Here is a 17,613-nt window from a genome sequence, read left to right on the forward strand (position 1 = left end):
GCGGAGCGGGGCGTGAGGTGAGTCGGGGCCGCGCCGTGTAAACGCCCTTGGGGGTGATCCGGACTAGCCGGCGCTGCCCCGTGTAAACGCCCCTGTAGGGGGTGATCCGGAGCCGATCCGGAGCGAGGGGGCTCTTCACTGGCGGGGGTGGGCTGAGGGGGCGCCGTGTAAACCCCCGGCGGGGCGGTGACCCGGCCCTGTCCCGTGTAAACGCCCTCCAGGGGAGGGGCGAGGTGATCCGGAGTTGGTTTGGAGCGAGGCGGCACTCGCCGGGTTTGCACGACGCCGGGGCTTAAACCCGAGCCGGCACTTCATCTCCTGCCTGGTCACACAAGAGCCCCCCGTCGCCGGCCTCAGCTTACCTCGCTGCATCCCGAGCCCATTGCGCCTTCCGCCCCCTGCCCCCGCCGACACCGGTGCTGGCCCGCGGCCCCGCTCTGCGTGCCCCGACCGCCTCCAGTTTCCACGCCGGCGCGTGTCCGTGCGGAACCGGGTGACGCGCCGTAGTGGGTTTGGGTAATAACTAACCCTGGACAACCCGCATCGACGTGCTCCTCTGCCTGTTGTGGGGGCCGCCGGTAACCCGCCGGAGGGGCACAGTCCTCGCGCCTGTCTGCAGAGGTTGAAGTCTTATTCGCGAACGAGTCGCGGGCTTCTTCGCCGTGAGGGCGTGTGGTCTGTCGGTGGAAGAGACCTCGACACAGGGCAGCCGACCGTGCTGCCAGGATGCTGCGTGTCGGTCCCTGGTCCTCTCCCGCAGCGTGCGCTGGGTTGACCGAGGGGCGATGAGAACACGCGCTTGGTTTTAGGCCCGTGACTGATGGAGAGCTGTGGCCCAGAGGCGCAGGGGCACTTTGCACCTATGGATTCAGGGTGTGGTATTCACAGACGAGGCGGGTGGGGAGGGACCGCAGGGGAGGTACCGACTCCCTCGCTGCAGGAGATGAGCAGTGGGAGGGCCCTCAGATGTCCCGTCAAGCCAAAGCACGCGTGCCAGGGAGGCGTAAACTACGCGTCTCGCTCACCAATGTGTTGAAAGAATATTTTGAGAACAATCCAGTACGGAGAATGTGTTGTTTTGTTCAGCCTCTCCCGACTGGGGGGGGACCCCAAAGCTGTCGTCATTTTCCACCTGGATTTGCTTGCGGTTTGGAAATGTCTCATATTCATGCCAGGGCGGGCGGGAGGTTTGGCAGAGGGGCTTCCTGCACCTGCAGCAGCGTGTTCCCGTCGGCGCGTCGCTTCGCTCTCAGGGCGGGCCGCTCGCACTCCTGCGAATATCGTCCGTTTCTCGGCGACGGGACGTGAGCACGAATCTGGTCCAGAGCTAGACAGAAGCGCTGTGGAATGGCCGGCGCGTTTGCAGCATTCGAAAGGACAGGAAGTCTCTTTGCTTATTGGAGAAAAATGCCCGCTTCTGTTCTGTGCGCACAGAAACACACAAGCTGTTTGAGACAAGTCCTTCGAGGGCATCTTAACCCTCCTCCATCTGACGGACCCTCGGCTACGGGTCTGTTCAGCGGATGCGTGCGCGAGGTGCCCTTCTGATCAGAGCTGCTCCCTTCACATCACGCCTGTCCGAGAGCTTCACTGGGGTCCCTGGGCTGGACGCCCCCGTTGTGCTGCCCACCTCAGCTGCCCGGGCTCTGACTTCTCTGCGCAGGGTGTCACGAGAGCTTTTGTCATCGTTTGTACATTGGTGGCTATTCTGAAACCCGCCTGCTATCGCTTCCGGCAGCACAGGCCCGGGGCAGTTCAAGTTCAAGGTTGGTCGTGGGGTCTGCTACGCGATTGATTTATTTTCATATTAAATTCAAGGAGACGGAGTTAAAGAAAAGTGTCGACCAGCTCCGAAGAAAGCGTACCAACGGAAAAGTCGCTTTCCAGTAAAACGGTGTTTCTGCTGAAGAAAGCTAGACACACGTCCACTCTAGCATGGCTCGAAGGAAGTTTACCTTTGCACAGGCAATAAGCAGTTGTGTTTGTTTAAACCCTGAACTCTTGCTTCTTGCCCTAAAATGGTAGCGGACCTCAGCCTCCAGGAAAATGTTTATTCCATCAGACTAAATACTGCGTGCTCCTCAGGTTGGCTGATTGCGTGGGGTGTGAGCTGATGAAAGGCCCGGTTGTTCCTGGAGAACTTTTGAACGATGTGAACGCTCGTCCCTGTTGAGGAATTTGAAAGTAGCGGGTCAGGCTTCCTCCGTTCACACGTCAGCAAACTTGGCACAACAGGGAGGTGTGTGTAGCGTGGGCGAGAACTAAATGAGGAACGAAGTAAAGCAATTTTCCACTGAAGAATACTGTGTGGGGAGGGGAGTATGTAACTTTACAACATAGATGGTGCACAGATCAGGCCAGGGTGGCTGTAGGTGGCAGAACGTCACTTGTGCCCTCGGCAGTGTCAGCTGGCACGGGAAGGAATCGGATTTGGGTAGAGAAGGTCGGCATCGATATCATTGCCTTGTGCTGATTTTACACATGCCTGGTGCTCTTGGGACACCGAAATGTGTCAAGCTGTTTTCCTGTTCTTTCCTGTCCCCTACCAGTGTCCCTAAAGCTAATGGCCCTAAAAGTAGGGGATCCTCGTCTAACAGCTACAGGTTGAATATCTGCCAGGTGTACTGTGAGAAGCAGCTACTAAGTGTCTGAAACCAGAGCAGTACAAGCACTGCTTTTCCAAAATACTGGCTTAATTACAGCATCTATCTAAGGCAATTTGATTTAGCAATCTGGGGTGACTTCTGCCTGTAGTACAGTTAAAGCTCGCTGCTGTTGGGCTGCATAATATATTTGAGGATCCACTATCTCAAAGAAACCAGAGCCTCTTGATCTTGAAAATATAAACCCTCTACACATGTGTACTGGCTTACTGTTGTGCTATTGGTTTCTATAAATAGTTTCACTGGAGTGCTATAAAATGACTCTAACTTCGTCTGTTTTGGGCAGGGATTCACTTCTTCAACACGGTAAAAGATTGTCAGTTTATGAGGTTCTTGGGTGTGTTTTGGTCAAAGTTTATCACTTAGGATGATACAGGTCCACCCCCGTGCTCCAGTTCAAAACATAGCACAGCAAAATGGGGACTGTGGCTCCCTGCATGAATTCACTCTGAACTGGCTTTTCATACGGGCTAAATTCAGCTTGTGAGGAGTGATACCAAGCAGAGCTGGTAACTCTCCTGGCTTTGCAGAGAATGGGCCAGTTGTGAACTAATAGGGAAGTATAGCAGTAACTTTCCATGAGTTCTTGGCAGGATCAGTGCTGGTTTTCAATTTAATCGGTGTGAAATTGTGCTGAGCATGCTAGGGTTAATGCAGTTAGTTAGATATGGCATTTTTGGACCATTAGAAAATGTACAGGAGGGCCTGTGAGCTTTCTTCACTAATAACCAAAATATACCTTACTTTAACAGCTTCATTCCACTAATGCATCATCGTGCTCTGAGGTGTGTTAAAACGGGTGTTGGTTTTCTCTTATTCGTACTGATTCAGTCTTCACCTTTGTAGGTGTAGTCTGACCCGCTGTTGAAATTAAGTCATGCACTTTCTGGGCAGACATTCAGGATGTCCAGATTTGCAGATCTGTCCAGGTAATCATACCACTCATCAACTTAAAAGTGCCTTCTCAGGCATGGTAGCTTATAAAAGCTGGAACCGAAGCCATGCCTCTCCTTTCCCGCGTCCCATACAATTAATTTTGTATAGAAAGGTACATGGATATGTGGCCAATCGGACTTGTCTTCTGCCTTTGTCTGGGAATTGCGGCACGTGTTGTGAATGATACCTTTCTTTCCACTCCACATAGCTAGCCAGCTATTTTGAGAATCGGGTCAGACGTAAGGGTAGTTGCCCCTAGACATCTTTCCTTCAGTCAGCTGCTGACAATGCAGCGCTTCCCTGAAATGCAGGTCTCGCCCAGTTCGCAAAGGTCTGAGTCTCCTACATTGCAAAAGCAGCGGCAACGTCAAGTGCAGGCAGCGAGGTGACAGTGGGCACAACGCGCTCTGTGGGTTTATAGGCAAAACCAAGGACTGGGAATGTGGATTTCTGGGTTGTCGTGCTGATTGTGTCACTCTTGGAGAGACCTTGAGTGACGTGCTTCATGCCTAAAATGAACCAGCTGTACTTAGGAACGGTGTCACCATGCCGTCTTGAGGCTCTGTATGGAAAGGTTCCTGGGCTCCTCCTCCATGAACGTGGGAAATACCAACACAGCAACGAGTATTAAACAATTTTAAAAAAGCAGAGAAGTTCAAAGAGTAACTCCTGTGGAAGCTGACAGCATTAGCTAACCAGTGATTTTTCTCCCTTTATTGGGCAATTAAAAAAACGAGTAACAAAAACCTAAAAATGGACTTTTTCCATCAAAGGAATTTCTCTCGCTTTATCTTATTTGTAGTAGTTCGACACCCAGCTGTTTAAATCCAGTTGGAAGCTTCTTGGGAAGTTGTTCTTAGGTGTCCAGTATCAATGCTGTGCGGGTGCACGCGGTGTTGTGGGGGTGTTGCTTTTTGAGCAGATGGACATAAATTGAGTGAAGGAGAGTCTTAAGTTAAAATGCGAGGCCCTTAAAATAGTTGATTATAGCACCCTTGAGGCAGAGTAGAAGCATATTTGCATTTAAGAGCAGACCGAATCAAATTTGTAGGCAGATCCTCCGGTTGGAAAGCATTCTTCTAACACGGACATTTTAAGTGGTTAAAACATTAGTGAAAAGCAAACATACGAGGTGGGAGCACAGCAAAAGCATGTGTGTGTGAATATTTAAGCAAATATTTATGGAAAATATTTTACAGGTCTCATAGTAACAAAGATAGAGCAACTTCACAGTCATTGGTTGAACGAATGGGTTGGGTTTTATTTTTTTGGTGACTCAGATTTTTTTCTCCCCTTTCAAGACGTTAGGCAGTAACCTGCACCTCTTTTAAAAAGGCTGCAGTGTGCACACTACTTGCATGTGATCGCTGCAAATCCCTGCTGCCAAACTTACTCTGATACTTGTATCTTGAACTCTGTTAAGCCCATGTTTAAGTGCCTGCTTCTCTTGTTGTGAGAATTGTTCTTCCCCCTTTGGGGCAAGTCTCAGTTTCTGTGACGCTCTCTTCCCTTGACATGTTAGCATGGGTGACTGCATTCCGGAAACCGTAGATATGGTGCATCTACTGCCTTGGAAAACTTTCTTCCGAAATAATGAGCCCTTGCAGCAGAGATCAAAGTGTCCAGAACCCATCTTTGCAGCTAAAACATGTTTGAAACATGATGAATATCTGCGCCCTCGGTGCTTCGGCTCTGGAAAGGAAACCCAAAGTAGAAAGAATTTTTGTCTGTGAACAATAGTTGGAGTGGCCTCCACGTTTTGCTTTTCAGGGGGGCATTTTCACGTGACAAAAGTTTTGCTTGAGTGTCTTGGTTTTTGTGGCTGAAAGTGCAGTCTGCCCAGTACTGCAGGTGTAGTATTATGGGATGAGCCTTTTCCAGCTTTGAAAGTGTGTGCGTTGGTGCACACGTTTGCGAAGAACCTGGAAGCTGATAATCCTGGGGAATCCACCCATTCTTGTGAATGAAACAGGAGCTGGGATTCATTTTCCAGATACTTAATTGGCAGTTTCGGGACTTTTGTAGCTGGGGTGGGTTTTATTAAAGCAACAGGTCATGCCCCTTCCACTTAATCTTTTGGACCTGAATTTCAGAGCATCAAAAGGAGCTGCGTTAAGCCAGGCCTGCCGGTTGGTGTGGACTTGTTTTCCCCGGGACCAGTGCTCAGCACCTGGTTGGAAGTGCGCAGTGTTCGCAGCTCAAGGCAGGTAGCAATGTGTCAGAACCGGTAGGAGCAAACTTAAATTTGGTGCATTTCACATGGCTTCTTGGAGCAGTGCCCATCTGCACCAGTCTACGGTTGTCTGGTCTTGTTGGAAATCCCGAAGCCAGACACTTGTGGGTTTACCGAAGCGTTTATTAAGCAGCGACGCCTTCTGCCCTCAGACAGTGAATTCATTGATTTGCTGTACTGAACACACATGCCAGCAGATGTTTCGTGGCTGGTGATGCTATGTTGACATGCCCACAATGCCATGCACCGCCATAGCTGTGCTTTCATCTCAGAAGAATCCCAGGTCGTGCTGGTGGTGAGTCCGTCCAGAAAACCACAGAGGAAGCTGAGCTTCTCTCCAAAGCACTTCTGTTCAATGCTTCAGCTTCAGCTTTGGTGAAGCAGGGATCTCTCTGCATAGCCTGCCAATTGGCTCAGGGGCGAAGAGATAAATCGTTGCACTGGCATACGGGGTCTGGGAGATGTTTAAGCATCTTGCTTTTTTAGGTGAGCAGGGCAGCTTGCTGGTCCCAGTGACAGGGCAGCTGCTTCTGGGTAAGCGAGATGGATCATGCCTTTATTTGCCTAGCCCACCAAATGGCATTGTTATGCAAATTACTTGCAAAGCAGCAGCGACTTTGAACCAGTTGGAAGTAAATAGGATTGTTTTGCCGGGGACACTTGTTTAAACAAAGTGGATGTTAATTCTCTACTGCAGTGGTTCTCCACCTTCTTCCTCCCACATCCCTCCTTACCTGTGTGTACGTGGTCCTGCAGCTTACCGCCTGTTCCCCCCGGCCCACCTGCTGCAGCACAGCCTCCCTCCCTGGGAGTTCACTTGCTGCCTGCCGATGCCTAGTCTGGCTTGGCCCACCGAGGTGGCCCTGCTGCGTCCTGTTCTGGAGGTGGCACATATAAAGTGACCCAGCTTGCTGCCAGAGGGTTCAGAGTATGGGCCACCCCAGTCACTCACGAAGCCCACTCCCACTAGTTGAGAACCACTCTATTGAGCCAGCCCATCCTTTGCGAGTGTGTTGGAGCCCCCTGTCGTACCCTGGAGTCTGTTTGTGCACCCTCCAGCTACAAATCAAACATATGGAAGCATTACAAATAGTAGAAGATCTGAATGAATCGGACTTAATAAATAGAAAAGTTGCATTTACCTACTGTTGGCTTGCAAGGAAGGGTTTGTAGAAGAATATGCCCCAGCCTTGGGAGTTTTCACGGCCTGTCTTTTGATGAAGCATGTCTTTCATTTTGCACCACGCAGTGCAGGATGTCTTGAAATCTGTGAAGGGGCTAGTATTGCTCTCAACTAAAATCCACCCTAATATATATAATAGTACCATAGTGAGTGGTGGCCATGAGAGAAATGAAACTAGAGTACTGTGCGCTTGTCTTTTGTGGCCTCAGCCCTGTGGATTGACTTAAATTTGTGGCCTAGAAGATGGCATTAGACATCGCTCAGTACGCTCAACGTAGCATTGAAACGTTAGTTATAAATGCGGTGTTTGTTCTACAGTAGGTGGATGACTTGCATGGTACTGCATAGGTACTGTTCTCGAGCAGCCGTTTCAAACTTGAAGTTGTATGCCTGAATTATGGGTCCATGATTAAGTCCTCAGTGGGATGTTTGCAGCTGAAGGGTCCAGATGTGTAATCCTCAGTATTGCGGGTTTTAAAAGTCCACATTTATCCCTTCTGCTAACTCTGGCTGCTGCTTAGGGAGTACCGTGCTGCTGTGTTAGCACTTACTTTCTGCCCACACCACCTGGGTATGTGTGCCCTCACGACCCCCGGGGAAAAAGTGAAAAATCAATCTTCTGTAACGGGTTATGGAGAGCATAAAGAAAATGCTTGTTGTTTTTTTTCTCTCTCTTTGTTTAATGCTGCAGGTCATAACGAGAAGGCTAGAAATTCTGAAGCTTCCAAGTTAAAAGCATGGTGTGCATTTCTGTGTCACAGCAAACTGCTGTTAGCTTTTATTATTTTGTCCAGAGCAGTATTTGGTGTCCAAACCCTCTTGTGATTATTTCTCTTTTTCAGGTGATCAGGATGAATCTGGAAAAACTGAGCAAACCAGAACTACTAACTCTATTCAGCATCCTTGAAGGGGAACTAGAAGCAAGAGATCTTGTCATCGAGGCCTTAAAGGTAGGTTGCAAGTGCTACAACAGCCCCAGCTGTACCAGTGCTTTGTCGGATCTACCACGAGGCTGTTCCCAATGCCGAGTTTAGCAGCAACGATGCACTACAGGTCAGAAATGCTGACCTGATGCTAGCAGTGTTGGGCAGTGACTGCTTCTTTACTTTACTTCTTGGAATGAATTAACAAAAGTTTGCTGAAAGAACAAGCAGTTCAGTGTTTCAAGTGCAGAGACCATCACAAAAGTCAGTATGTCTGGCAGCAGAGCTTTTCTGTGGAGGGGAAAAGGGGATCTGTCAAGCTTTTTACCTGAGTGGTGTTCGTTTTGTGATGCGGATGCAAGAAGCATGTTGGGTCCTAGAACTCAATATGCAGGATGCTGTTGCATCGGGTTTATTTGCTTAATATGATCTTTGTCTGAATAGCAGAGATTCTCTCTTTGTGCCACCATTGCAGCTGCAGTTACCCGGGCCCCTGGGGTCCTGTTCTCCCCGCGTGGAGTGTGTGCAGAGATACGGGGTTCAAAGAGCTCTTCTTGCTTCTGGAACCGATTCCTCCTTTTTTGCTAAAGAGCCAACGTGTTGTTAAGGGTGTGCTTTAAAATACATGCGTCCACCGAGGCGTCTGCACAGAAGAGAACAAACGGCAGAGAGGGGGTGTGGGAATAAGGGAACGGGAATGCTTGTGGGGAAAAACCTTGAAGACGTTTTGTGGGCGTTCACCCACTTGCAGCTTGTGTGCAGTGTCTAGAGCTCGGCACGGCTGGGATGGGCGGAGGGCGTGCTCTGGCTGCGGGGCGGGGAAGCGGGAGGGGGTGGAGAGGAATTTTACAGATCTGGGGTGTCGTCTGGGGAGTCTGTAGCTTTGTCCTTTTCATGTAAGCCGCCTCGGGTAGGGTAGCGCAGAGCCTAATGAATAGGTGAATCCTGTCCCAAGCTGGGCTAAAGTTCTCGTTACAGTTGCTTTGTGCTGTGTTATACCAGCGTTGCTGGCAGTAGATGATAACCACATCTTGCACGTGAAGGTGGGCTGAAAAGTGCTCAAACAGCAAACCTACATCACAGGGTTATTGTACAACACTTCCTTCTTTGACTGTTTGGAGCATAATGCCCGTGTTGAGGGTACTTCTCTGTTTAGTGCTGGGCATGTTTAGTAGCTGCTTCACTTCTGCAAGGTGGTTTTGCATTTGATGTTGATGACTGGTTCTGTGATACGCTGTACTGGAACATGAGAAGTGTGCCCTGTCTCTCCTCCTCTTACTCCCAGGCTGCCATTTATGCTGCTTCCCTGTCCCTCCATTAGCTTTTACTTTACCTTGTGGTCTTCTGTGACATGGCCTTGCATTTTTATTGCATACACTTCAAAGGCACTGATCACTGTTCTGTCAAGGTGTCATAGTCAAAAGCCTGTGTATGTTTGCCTCCAAGGCGATTCTCCTGCTTTGCATCTCATCTCGGGAGAGTTACAGAGGAGGGCAGCGGGAGTCTAGTGGCCCAGCATGGACTCTGCTTCTTTACAGGAAAATGAAGTAGGTCAGTATATAAACGTTGTATTTAGCAACTTGAAAGAATTGCTTTCAATTCCTACTATTTGAGCCATTTTAAACAACCAAAGCCAAGAATCGGAGCCAGTAAATTGTAGCCTTGACTGCTCTTTGAAGATTACCAGTGTGCTTTAGAGAACCTATTCTTGCCATGCATTATACTGCTTTCTCGTTCCGTCGTTAACAGATGCTTAAGTAGCTATTGCTTGTGTTTCCGTAAAAGATTCCTTTTGCACGTCTGATTTTTAGTTACCGCAAGCAGCTCTTGTCAACAGCAAAACTCCCTCCTGCTGAGGTGCACACCCAGTGAAGCCCTAGCAATAATTACGAAAGCGCTGTGGTAGGAGACTACCAGGTGCTGTTGTATTTAATCTGCTTGTGTTGTGTTTAGGTAAAATTATGGTTCCAGATCTTGCCCATAATGATGAGGTGTAAGTGCCAGAGCAGTGTTCTTCTGACAGTTGGACTGGATTTTGTCTCCGTTGTCTTTCCTTCCTTTTTTCCTTCCAAGTTTTGCTGGTGTAGATCTCTGGGGTAGTTTTTGTGCCAGTTTTTACCTATTGCAGTCTGTGTGTGAAGGAATCTCCATCTCATGCCTCCTCTCCTCCGATTTAGTATTTCACAGTGATCTGCCACCTCAAGGAGTCACAGAGCATGGGAAATTTCCTTAGGCTTCCAACTTGTAAGAGCCCTAAGGCTGCAGGCATTGGAGAGGGGTGAACATGAAGGAAAGAGAGGAGAGTAATCATGCAGGGTAGCACGCTTTGAGAAGGGGAGAGCTCAGACTTGGCTCTGCCATCTCCCAAGGAAATGCACATGGCAAGCAGTTACATGGGGTGAAAAGATAAAGTTGCCTAGTGCAGGGGGCTGGACCTGATGATCTTGTGAGGTCCCTTCCAGCCCCTGACAGTCTATGAAACTACAGACATGGGTAGGATGAACTCTTATGGCTCTGGTGTCCCGAGAGCAAACGTTGGCTCTTCCCCCTCAAGGTGTGGAGGGCAAAGCCTCTAATTAGAGGACAGCCTCAGGAACATGCACCATCCGTTCAGTCTCTCCACAAATGCAGGATTGCATTAGCCCCAGTTGCTAAACTTGAACTCTTGGCTCACGTGGTTTTGGATCCACGTCTTGGGGGTGAGTCCTGTGGGGTGACGACTGGGAACCTCCTTGACCCCTCCTAGTGAACCAAGGGGACTGGATGAAGGAAACCCAGCTTGGGGGGATGGGGTTGGACCAGGAATGTGTCTGCAAAGTGCAGGCAGCGGTCAAATAAACCCGGTGCTTCCATTCTGAGATGCCTGGGAGGAGGAGAAATTGCGCCAGAAGCTTAGAGGCTTTGGCCCAACAAACTAGAAGGAAAATGCCTCCAGACAAAGAAGTAATTAGCAGGCCCAGCCCACAATATGGAGATGCATGTGGCAGATTTGAGCTCGTTTTCCCCACTCGGCTCCAAAAGGAGCAGAGGGAAGGAAGCCAGGCCCGGAAGGATTTAATCCCAGAGCCTGCTGTTTCACAGGACCACCCAGGGGACGCACGCTGCGCTCTGCAAGCTGGCCCCGTTCGCTCCTGGGCTGGGGGAGGCCTGCCTGCAAGAGCCAAAGTGGGGCATGCCCTATGTCGGTCTTGAGAGCAGCCCTGGGCTCACCCCACAGTAGCCCAGTAGCTTGAGTCTTCCCCTGGGATGGACGGCGGCCTGGGTTTGAGGCTCATCTGGTTTGGTCCCAAGTTATCCTGCTTCAATCCAGCAAATTGTGGCCAAAAAGAATCTTAAAATACACAACCCCCGTTATTCATGACATATTTAGAGAGAGAGCTTGGTTTCTTTTCCCTCTCAAAAATCAGACTTCTCCATGCCATGGAAATGACATTTTGTTGGCTTTTATGTCGTGAAAAAGGAAGCGGCTTTCTGGCCTATTGTGCTTCAAGGCTCAATCAGTTTGTGGCAGAGGAGAACCTGGCTGATTTGCACTAATGACTGGGGCCCTTTTAAGAACTCAGTCTTGCAAGTAAAAAAACGATAAAGCAAATAGTAGGTCTTAATGCCACAAGCTGTCCGTGTTGTCACTTGATTTCCCCGGTCCAGTTTGCTACTCGGTGCCAAACAATATCGATATTGTGTAGAGATGAAAGCTCAGTAACGCAGAATCTCCTTGCAGCATCTACTAAATCTTTCCCAGATGGGGCAAGACCTACGCTGTTTTGTGCTGGGCTGTAGTAGGGTCCTGTTGTACAGTCTGCTCTTTGAATGAGAAACGTTACAGAACTTTTTCTGTCTGGAAAAAAGCTTGCTTTCACTGAGTTTAAAAAAAAAAAAATTCACTTCTCACTAATAAATCTTGAGAGGAGGTGCCCTGCAGGCCAGTAACTAGGTGAGTTCTGAGCTATGAATAAGATTATAGAGCTGTTTTTCCCCTTCAGGTTGTCGTCTGAATGGTTTTTTGTGCGTGTGAAACGGAATTCAAAACTGAAGCTTTCTTCTTTGTGCCCTCAGCCAAGTTCTTTGAAGTAGGGATTGACCCAGCGCAGTTGGTAGGTTGAACCCAGCCAGCGAGGCTCCTCGTCCGCGGCGCAGGGCTAGCAGATCCAAGCCCATCGTGATGCACCTCTCGGAGGTCGGATGCCGTTCTCTGAGCCGCACCTCAGTTCGGCGCAAGGGGAGCTGCAGGCATTTTCCTCAGTGAACTGGGAGCATCTGCTGCAAGTTGGCAATGCAGCCTTATGTGGGCAGAGCTCAGACAACATTTGCTCACTGAGTTGTGCCTTTTAATATTGATAAGTTTGTTACGTTGGCTCAACAGAGATCTCGTTTGACTAGCCGACAGAACTGCAGGTGAAAGTTATGCCGTTGTGTGTGCATCATAAATGTCTCCCCTTTGTCGGTCAAAACGTGCTGCCTGTATTCCTCCTGGAGCTGCTGGGGAGCTAGCGGTAGAGCTAGTAAGGTCTTCAGCTTTTGCTATGTTCCTGATTTCAAAGCAAGTCGTCTCCTCCCCCAGACCCACAACTATGGTGACCTCATCTTCTCTTTACTTTACTTTCCATCTGTCTCTGGGGGGAAGAAGTAATAAGGAAGTTCAAGACCGAAGGGGAAACTATATACAGGATGTACTATCCTCTATAGCTAGCGGAGGAACTTCAGAGCTGATTAAACTGCTGGGGACCCAGAGAATCGAGCTGCATTTAGCTGAGTGCTTGTGGGCCTCGATGTGAAACTCGGTTGCTAAATATCCAAGCAGTGGTAGCACTCACAGTTCTGCGTGCAAAAAAAATAGTTTTGCTGGAAATGTTCACTGGCTTATTCCTGGTGTTGTGAGGGTGGGTATGAGTCCACGTGGACATACAGTCAGATTTGAGTACAAGGAACATGTAAGAAAAAACTGAAGGGACAGTGCATGGGAAACATCCAACGCAAAGCAGCATAGAAACCCCCAGGGAAAACAGCGGTTTTCTGTACTAGAGTGGGGCCTTCGCTCTACTTATCTGCCCATAAACATTGCTTAAGCCGTTCCAAGTATTGCTTCTGCTCCATCAGAGCTAGAATGATCCTTTTTTCGAAACCATCTAGCAGTGGAGGGTTACCCTAACAGAGATGGGACAAAGCCTGCCACCTCCTGCAGCATCCCACCTGCGTGGGCCTGGGGTCTCGGGCAGCTGGAAGTATTACTGTTATGGGGGCTGCTCGCCTGCCCCATCACTGCTTCTGTTCAGCTGAATGTTGTTTCTCATTCAGGGAATCCCTTCTTTAGACATACCCTTCTTTTCCCCCAAGAGCTGCTGAATAGCTGGCGTAGACCATTAAGCTGCTGTCGGGTTTGCATGTTTAAGAACCACGCAGACTTCAGAAACACTAATTGCTCTTGAAAAAGAAAGAGTAAATTGGTGGCAAGTGAATACAACACCTTCAGCTATCAGGGCTGTTCCCCTGATTGGCATGAGCCCTGAAAGAGTTTTCTGCTCCTTGCATTGCCTGATGCTCTAGGGCAGTAGTGCTCACCGTTTGGGCCTCGCAGGCAAAATGAGTGACAGAACAAGTCTGCAGGCCGGATCGGGCCACGTGCCACCCCAGTCAGCCCTGTGTGCCCAGTTTAGCTCTGCTGTCCATCCTGTGAGGCTCTGCACAACTCCAGAGGTTTGACAACACAGGAGTGGCAATTAGCTGCCAGCTTTCCCCAGCCACCAAACTTTCAAACCATGGGGGAGCTCCGCAGGCCAGAGGACCATTGCTTTTAGGTTGTTGGATCAAAATTTTGTTTTAGTGAAAGATGGTTGGGTTTTTCAGTGCAAGACTTAGCTTGGCTGAATAGGCTCTAACTGGCCTGGGAGGTCACACACGCAGCAGCATGAACTGTTTATAATAATCTTTTAATCATCAATGATAATAGCAGAAGGCTTTGCATTTCCTATTGTGTTGTGCCCAGGTGCTGAAGCAGTGGCATGTACTCTTGTAAACTCAGGTGTATGATATGAGAGTAGGCGCCCAGTAGCTTGAATTACATTTGTTGCACAGTTCAGATTTATTCAATGCAAGATTTCTGCCTAGCTGACTACTAGATGAGGATTACTGGGCTTCAGAGAACTACTGAAATGGTAGCTTAATTTTGTGTGTGTGTCATTTTAGTTCATGAAAATAGTTGACTATTCATCAAGTAGCAAGGAAGAACTTCTTGTTCTTTCCCAGACAGGAAATAACTCCCTTCCCCTCTCTGCCCTGCTCCCCCCCCCCCCAGCTTGATTCAAGGCAATTTATAGCACAGCGATGCCCAAAAGTAGACTTACAAATGTGACTTGATCATAGTTGAAGCCCTCAAAAAAAATGTGGGGGAGGGGGAGGGTATGTCCTTGATAGCTTACTGGATCAAATTAAAGCTTTTATTAAACCTTTTCCTAAAAAGATATGACCAAGGAGGTCAAACGTGCCTGCAGCTTGCTTGCAGCAGGAGAAGTGCTAATGTTGCTGTGAAGCTGGACTTTGTTCCTGCCTGTTTCTTGTGGTGGTAGTGTGTAACCGCTACACGGTTGGGTTCAATTTAAAAGGAGTAAAAACAGCTTGTCTGTCAAAACAGGCAGACCAGCTGGATTGAATTTAGGCAAAGACTCCAGTCCTCAGATCACATGCGTATTCCTGCACAGGGGTAGTGAGGGTTGGCATCCCTGGGGCTCGTAGTGCTTTAGGAAAACGGAGGGTTTTTTCTCTCTATCTCTTCACAAGATCAGCCCTGTTGTTCTTCCTGTGATTCATTAAACAGCTGACTGCCCATTTATCCAAGTCAGCCCTCCCATTTTCCAGCCTGTTCTTTTCCTTCCTCTTCCTCACGTATGTAAAGTTACAGCAGTCTCTAAACTCCAGTCAGACAGGCCGGGATGACAAAAGCGACAGGTTTCATTGACCTCCGGGGATTTGGGAGCAGGGTGGGCCCTCTGTGATGTTTGCCAACAGGCATTTGTTGCTGACGCTGGTGGTTGCGGTTCCCAAATGGCATCCCACAATGTCTGTCCCGAAACGATTTCTGAAAAACCCCCTCTGTTTTTGTTTGAGGTTTCCTTCTTCTCCCTCTCCCCTTGCCTCTCCTCCAGCTTTTATCAGGGTTATTTCCCCCAAGTCCTCTTGTTCTGAAAGCAGCAGCTACTTCTGGTTTCATACTTGTAGCCCCAGGATGATTAAAGGAGTAGATGCAAGACTAGAAAATCTTTCCCAAATAGGCTAATGAAACAGCCCTCCATACTTGCTCTAATAGTCTTGTAAGGTGGAAGAAGCAGCCAGTTGTCTTTGTAGTATGTTAACTCCTTCACTTGCTGCAATGTTAAGAGGTGTTTTTAAGACAAAGGTTAAAAAACCCACCCTGTTGCTGGTAACACTTTTGGGTGAGTGTTTGAGGCACAAGCAGCTGGAAGGTGTCCTGCTCCCAGATGTGCCTCCTGAAATGTGCCCCCTTAAAGTATAGCACCTGCAGGCATTTAAAACCTCCATCCCACTTTCTGCTGTTCCCCCCAGTTGGGTTTCTTCTTTCCTCATTGTTTTAACCTGTTTTTGCCAACTAGCCGATGTCACCTGTGATGTTCGAGAGCATCATTCTTGTTCACAGGCACCGAGACAAAGTTCTCGTGCTCCATGCTCAGCTGTGCAGGCATTTATATTTTAATTTGGGTTTATTGGCACTCCCGAAGGAAGCACTAAGAGCCATCTTACATTATATTGAGCTTCAAAGGCCTTGTCTTTTCTTTTAAGCCTAACTTTCCTCCCTGAAAGATGTCCTTGAAGAGTTGGCTCATAACGGTGAGCTGCAGGTCCGTGACAATCCCCACGTGTGCCTTTGCTCTTTGATCAGAGAGGGCTTCTGAAACCATACAGATCATTAGGACCAAGTGGTTTCATTGTGTATTCAGCACAAGATGAGTTGTTTTCCCCACCCCCCAGCAGCTGTATGTCATTTAACAGGATCAACGGAGAGCTTGTGCTTTGCGGCATCAGTGTTAAGCACTCTTTTTATTAGTTCTGAAAAAGCTACTGTATTTAATTTGGTACGGCTTACTCGTGTTTATGTTCCTAAAGATCCCCAGATGTGGACATGTAAAACTAAAACGCACCATAACGGCACAGAAAGCAGCTGCTCCAGCCACGTCTCTCGAGAGGCGAAGCCATACGCTGTGTGCCTCTCCCGAGGGCAGGAAAAAGTGGAACAGTCTTATTTTTACTATTATGGCCTCCCTCCCTCCTTGGGGATCTCCTGCAGGGTTTTGAAAGCTATGTATGTAAAGCTGCTTCTGAGGGGCTGGTCAGCAACCAGCCAGACCACAACATGCTGCCCAGGCCTTTGGAGAGGGATAATTTTGGCCCTAGGTTCTGGGGTGATTCCTAGGTCCTAACATTGCCTGCAGGATCTTTTTAATATCTGCAGAGAACAGACAAGATTATTTTTAAGGTCTTATCTGAAAGCCTCTTGCTTTAGAAAATGCAAAATCCTCTCCTCTGGAAGGAGGAAGAGGTGAGTTACCTTGTCAGGATTAATACCTGTGGTTTCAGGGAGTTGTATCAAATCTGAAACCCAGACTGCCATGGCATCCCCTCCACATGCTGCGTTTGCTCCACTGTCTTCCAGGTTTGCATGTTTAAAGCTTTGCATCTTGAGGTGAAGACGTCCCAGCAGGCACTTTCAGGAGCATTGTGGTCAGTTTGACTCTGCAGTTGTTTTCAGTGGGCACTTCAATAACGTGCATTAGCCTATTTTATAGAACCACAGAAAGCCATGTGGGAAGGGACTGTGGGAGGTCACATGTACTGCAACCTCCTGCTCAAAGCAGGACCAGCCCCAGCTGCATTATCCCAGACAAGGCTCTGTCTAGCCAGGTCTTAATTTTTTTATTATAACTTTTTTAATGCATATTAAAGTGTCACAAAAAACTCTGCTCTTTAGCTAATGCACATTAAAATAGGCTTATGTCCATTTCGCTAGTACCTCACAATGAAGGTACTAGATTTTAATGTGCGTTACCTAGAGCACGTTAACGAACCTGTATACGTGCCCAGTACAGAGCAAAGTTAAGCCAATGCTGCATTGCTTTGGGAGATCTCAGCCCAGTGTCCCCCATCGTTTTAACCTCGTCTCTCCTGCCTGCTTGCCAGTGAAAGTGCTTTGATTCTCATTCCTAACAGAAGAGGAGGGATATGCTTATGCACAGTTTATAAAGTGTGTTTATACATGTGTTCCTTGTATGTTTTATATTTCCTTCTGCACTTTTATAGCAAGCGTCCCAGGCCGGAGGAAGAGAGTGTGACCGCTTCGTAGCATAAACATCCTGCATTGCAGCGGTTGGGTCAAGTTTTATTTAGTTGTTTTTTATCAGATTCAGAATTGTATTTTTATCAGATATCCAGTATATTGGATTATTTTTCTTGTCTGTGTCACTGAGAAGCGAGAGATTGAGTGTTCCGGCTCTTTCTGCTGCTTTATTTTGTTCAGCCTGGATGAGAAATCTAAGGGCTTTTCCTAACAAGTTATAGATTTGGTGTTGGCGTGAAATGCTCTTAACAGGCCTAGCATGAACTTCCTGATGATGATGTTATAACCCAGAAATCTGGGAGGATGCGCAAAGCTACTCTGCCAGCAAAACA

At 48.3% G+C, this 17,613-nt stretch overlaps 1 protein-coding gene across 2 annotated transcripts in view; it reads left to right on the forward strand.

Annotated features, from left to right (window-relative positions):
• CTTNBP2NL (CTTNBP2 N-terminal like) overlaps positions 1-17,613 on the forward strand; it is a 41,679-nt gene that overhangs the window by 13,843 nt on the left and 10,223 nt on the right. The window contains exons 1-2 of one of the 2 annotated variants that reach the window (XM_019546827.1): positions 7-17; positions 7,858-7,965. In XM_019546827.1, coding sequence (XP_019402372.1) covers positions 7,867-7,965 — 99 coding nt within the window. In that variant the 5' untranslated portion in view covers positions 7-17; positions 7,858-7,866. Of the gene's footprint in view, positions 1-6; positions 18-7,857; positions 7,966-17,613 lie in introns of those variants that run through there. The other variant, XM_019546826.1, reaches the window with a different exon arrangement.

Source organism: Crocodylus porosus, unplaced genomic scaffold, assembly GCF_001723895.1.
Source record: "Crocodylus porosus isolate Cpor-Errol unplaced genomic scaffold, CroPor_comp1, whole genome shotgun sequence".
NCBI lineage: Eukaryota > Metazoa > Chordata > Crocodylia > Crocodylidae > Crocodylus > Crocodylus porosus.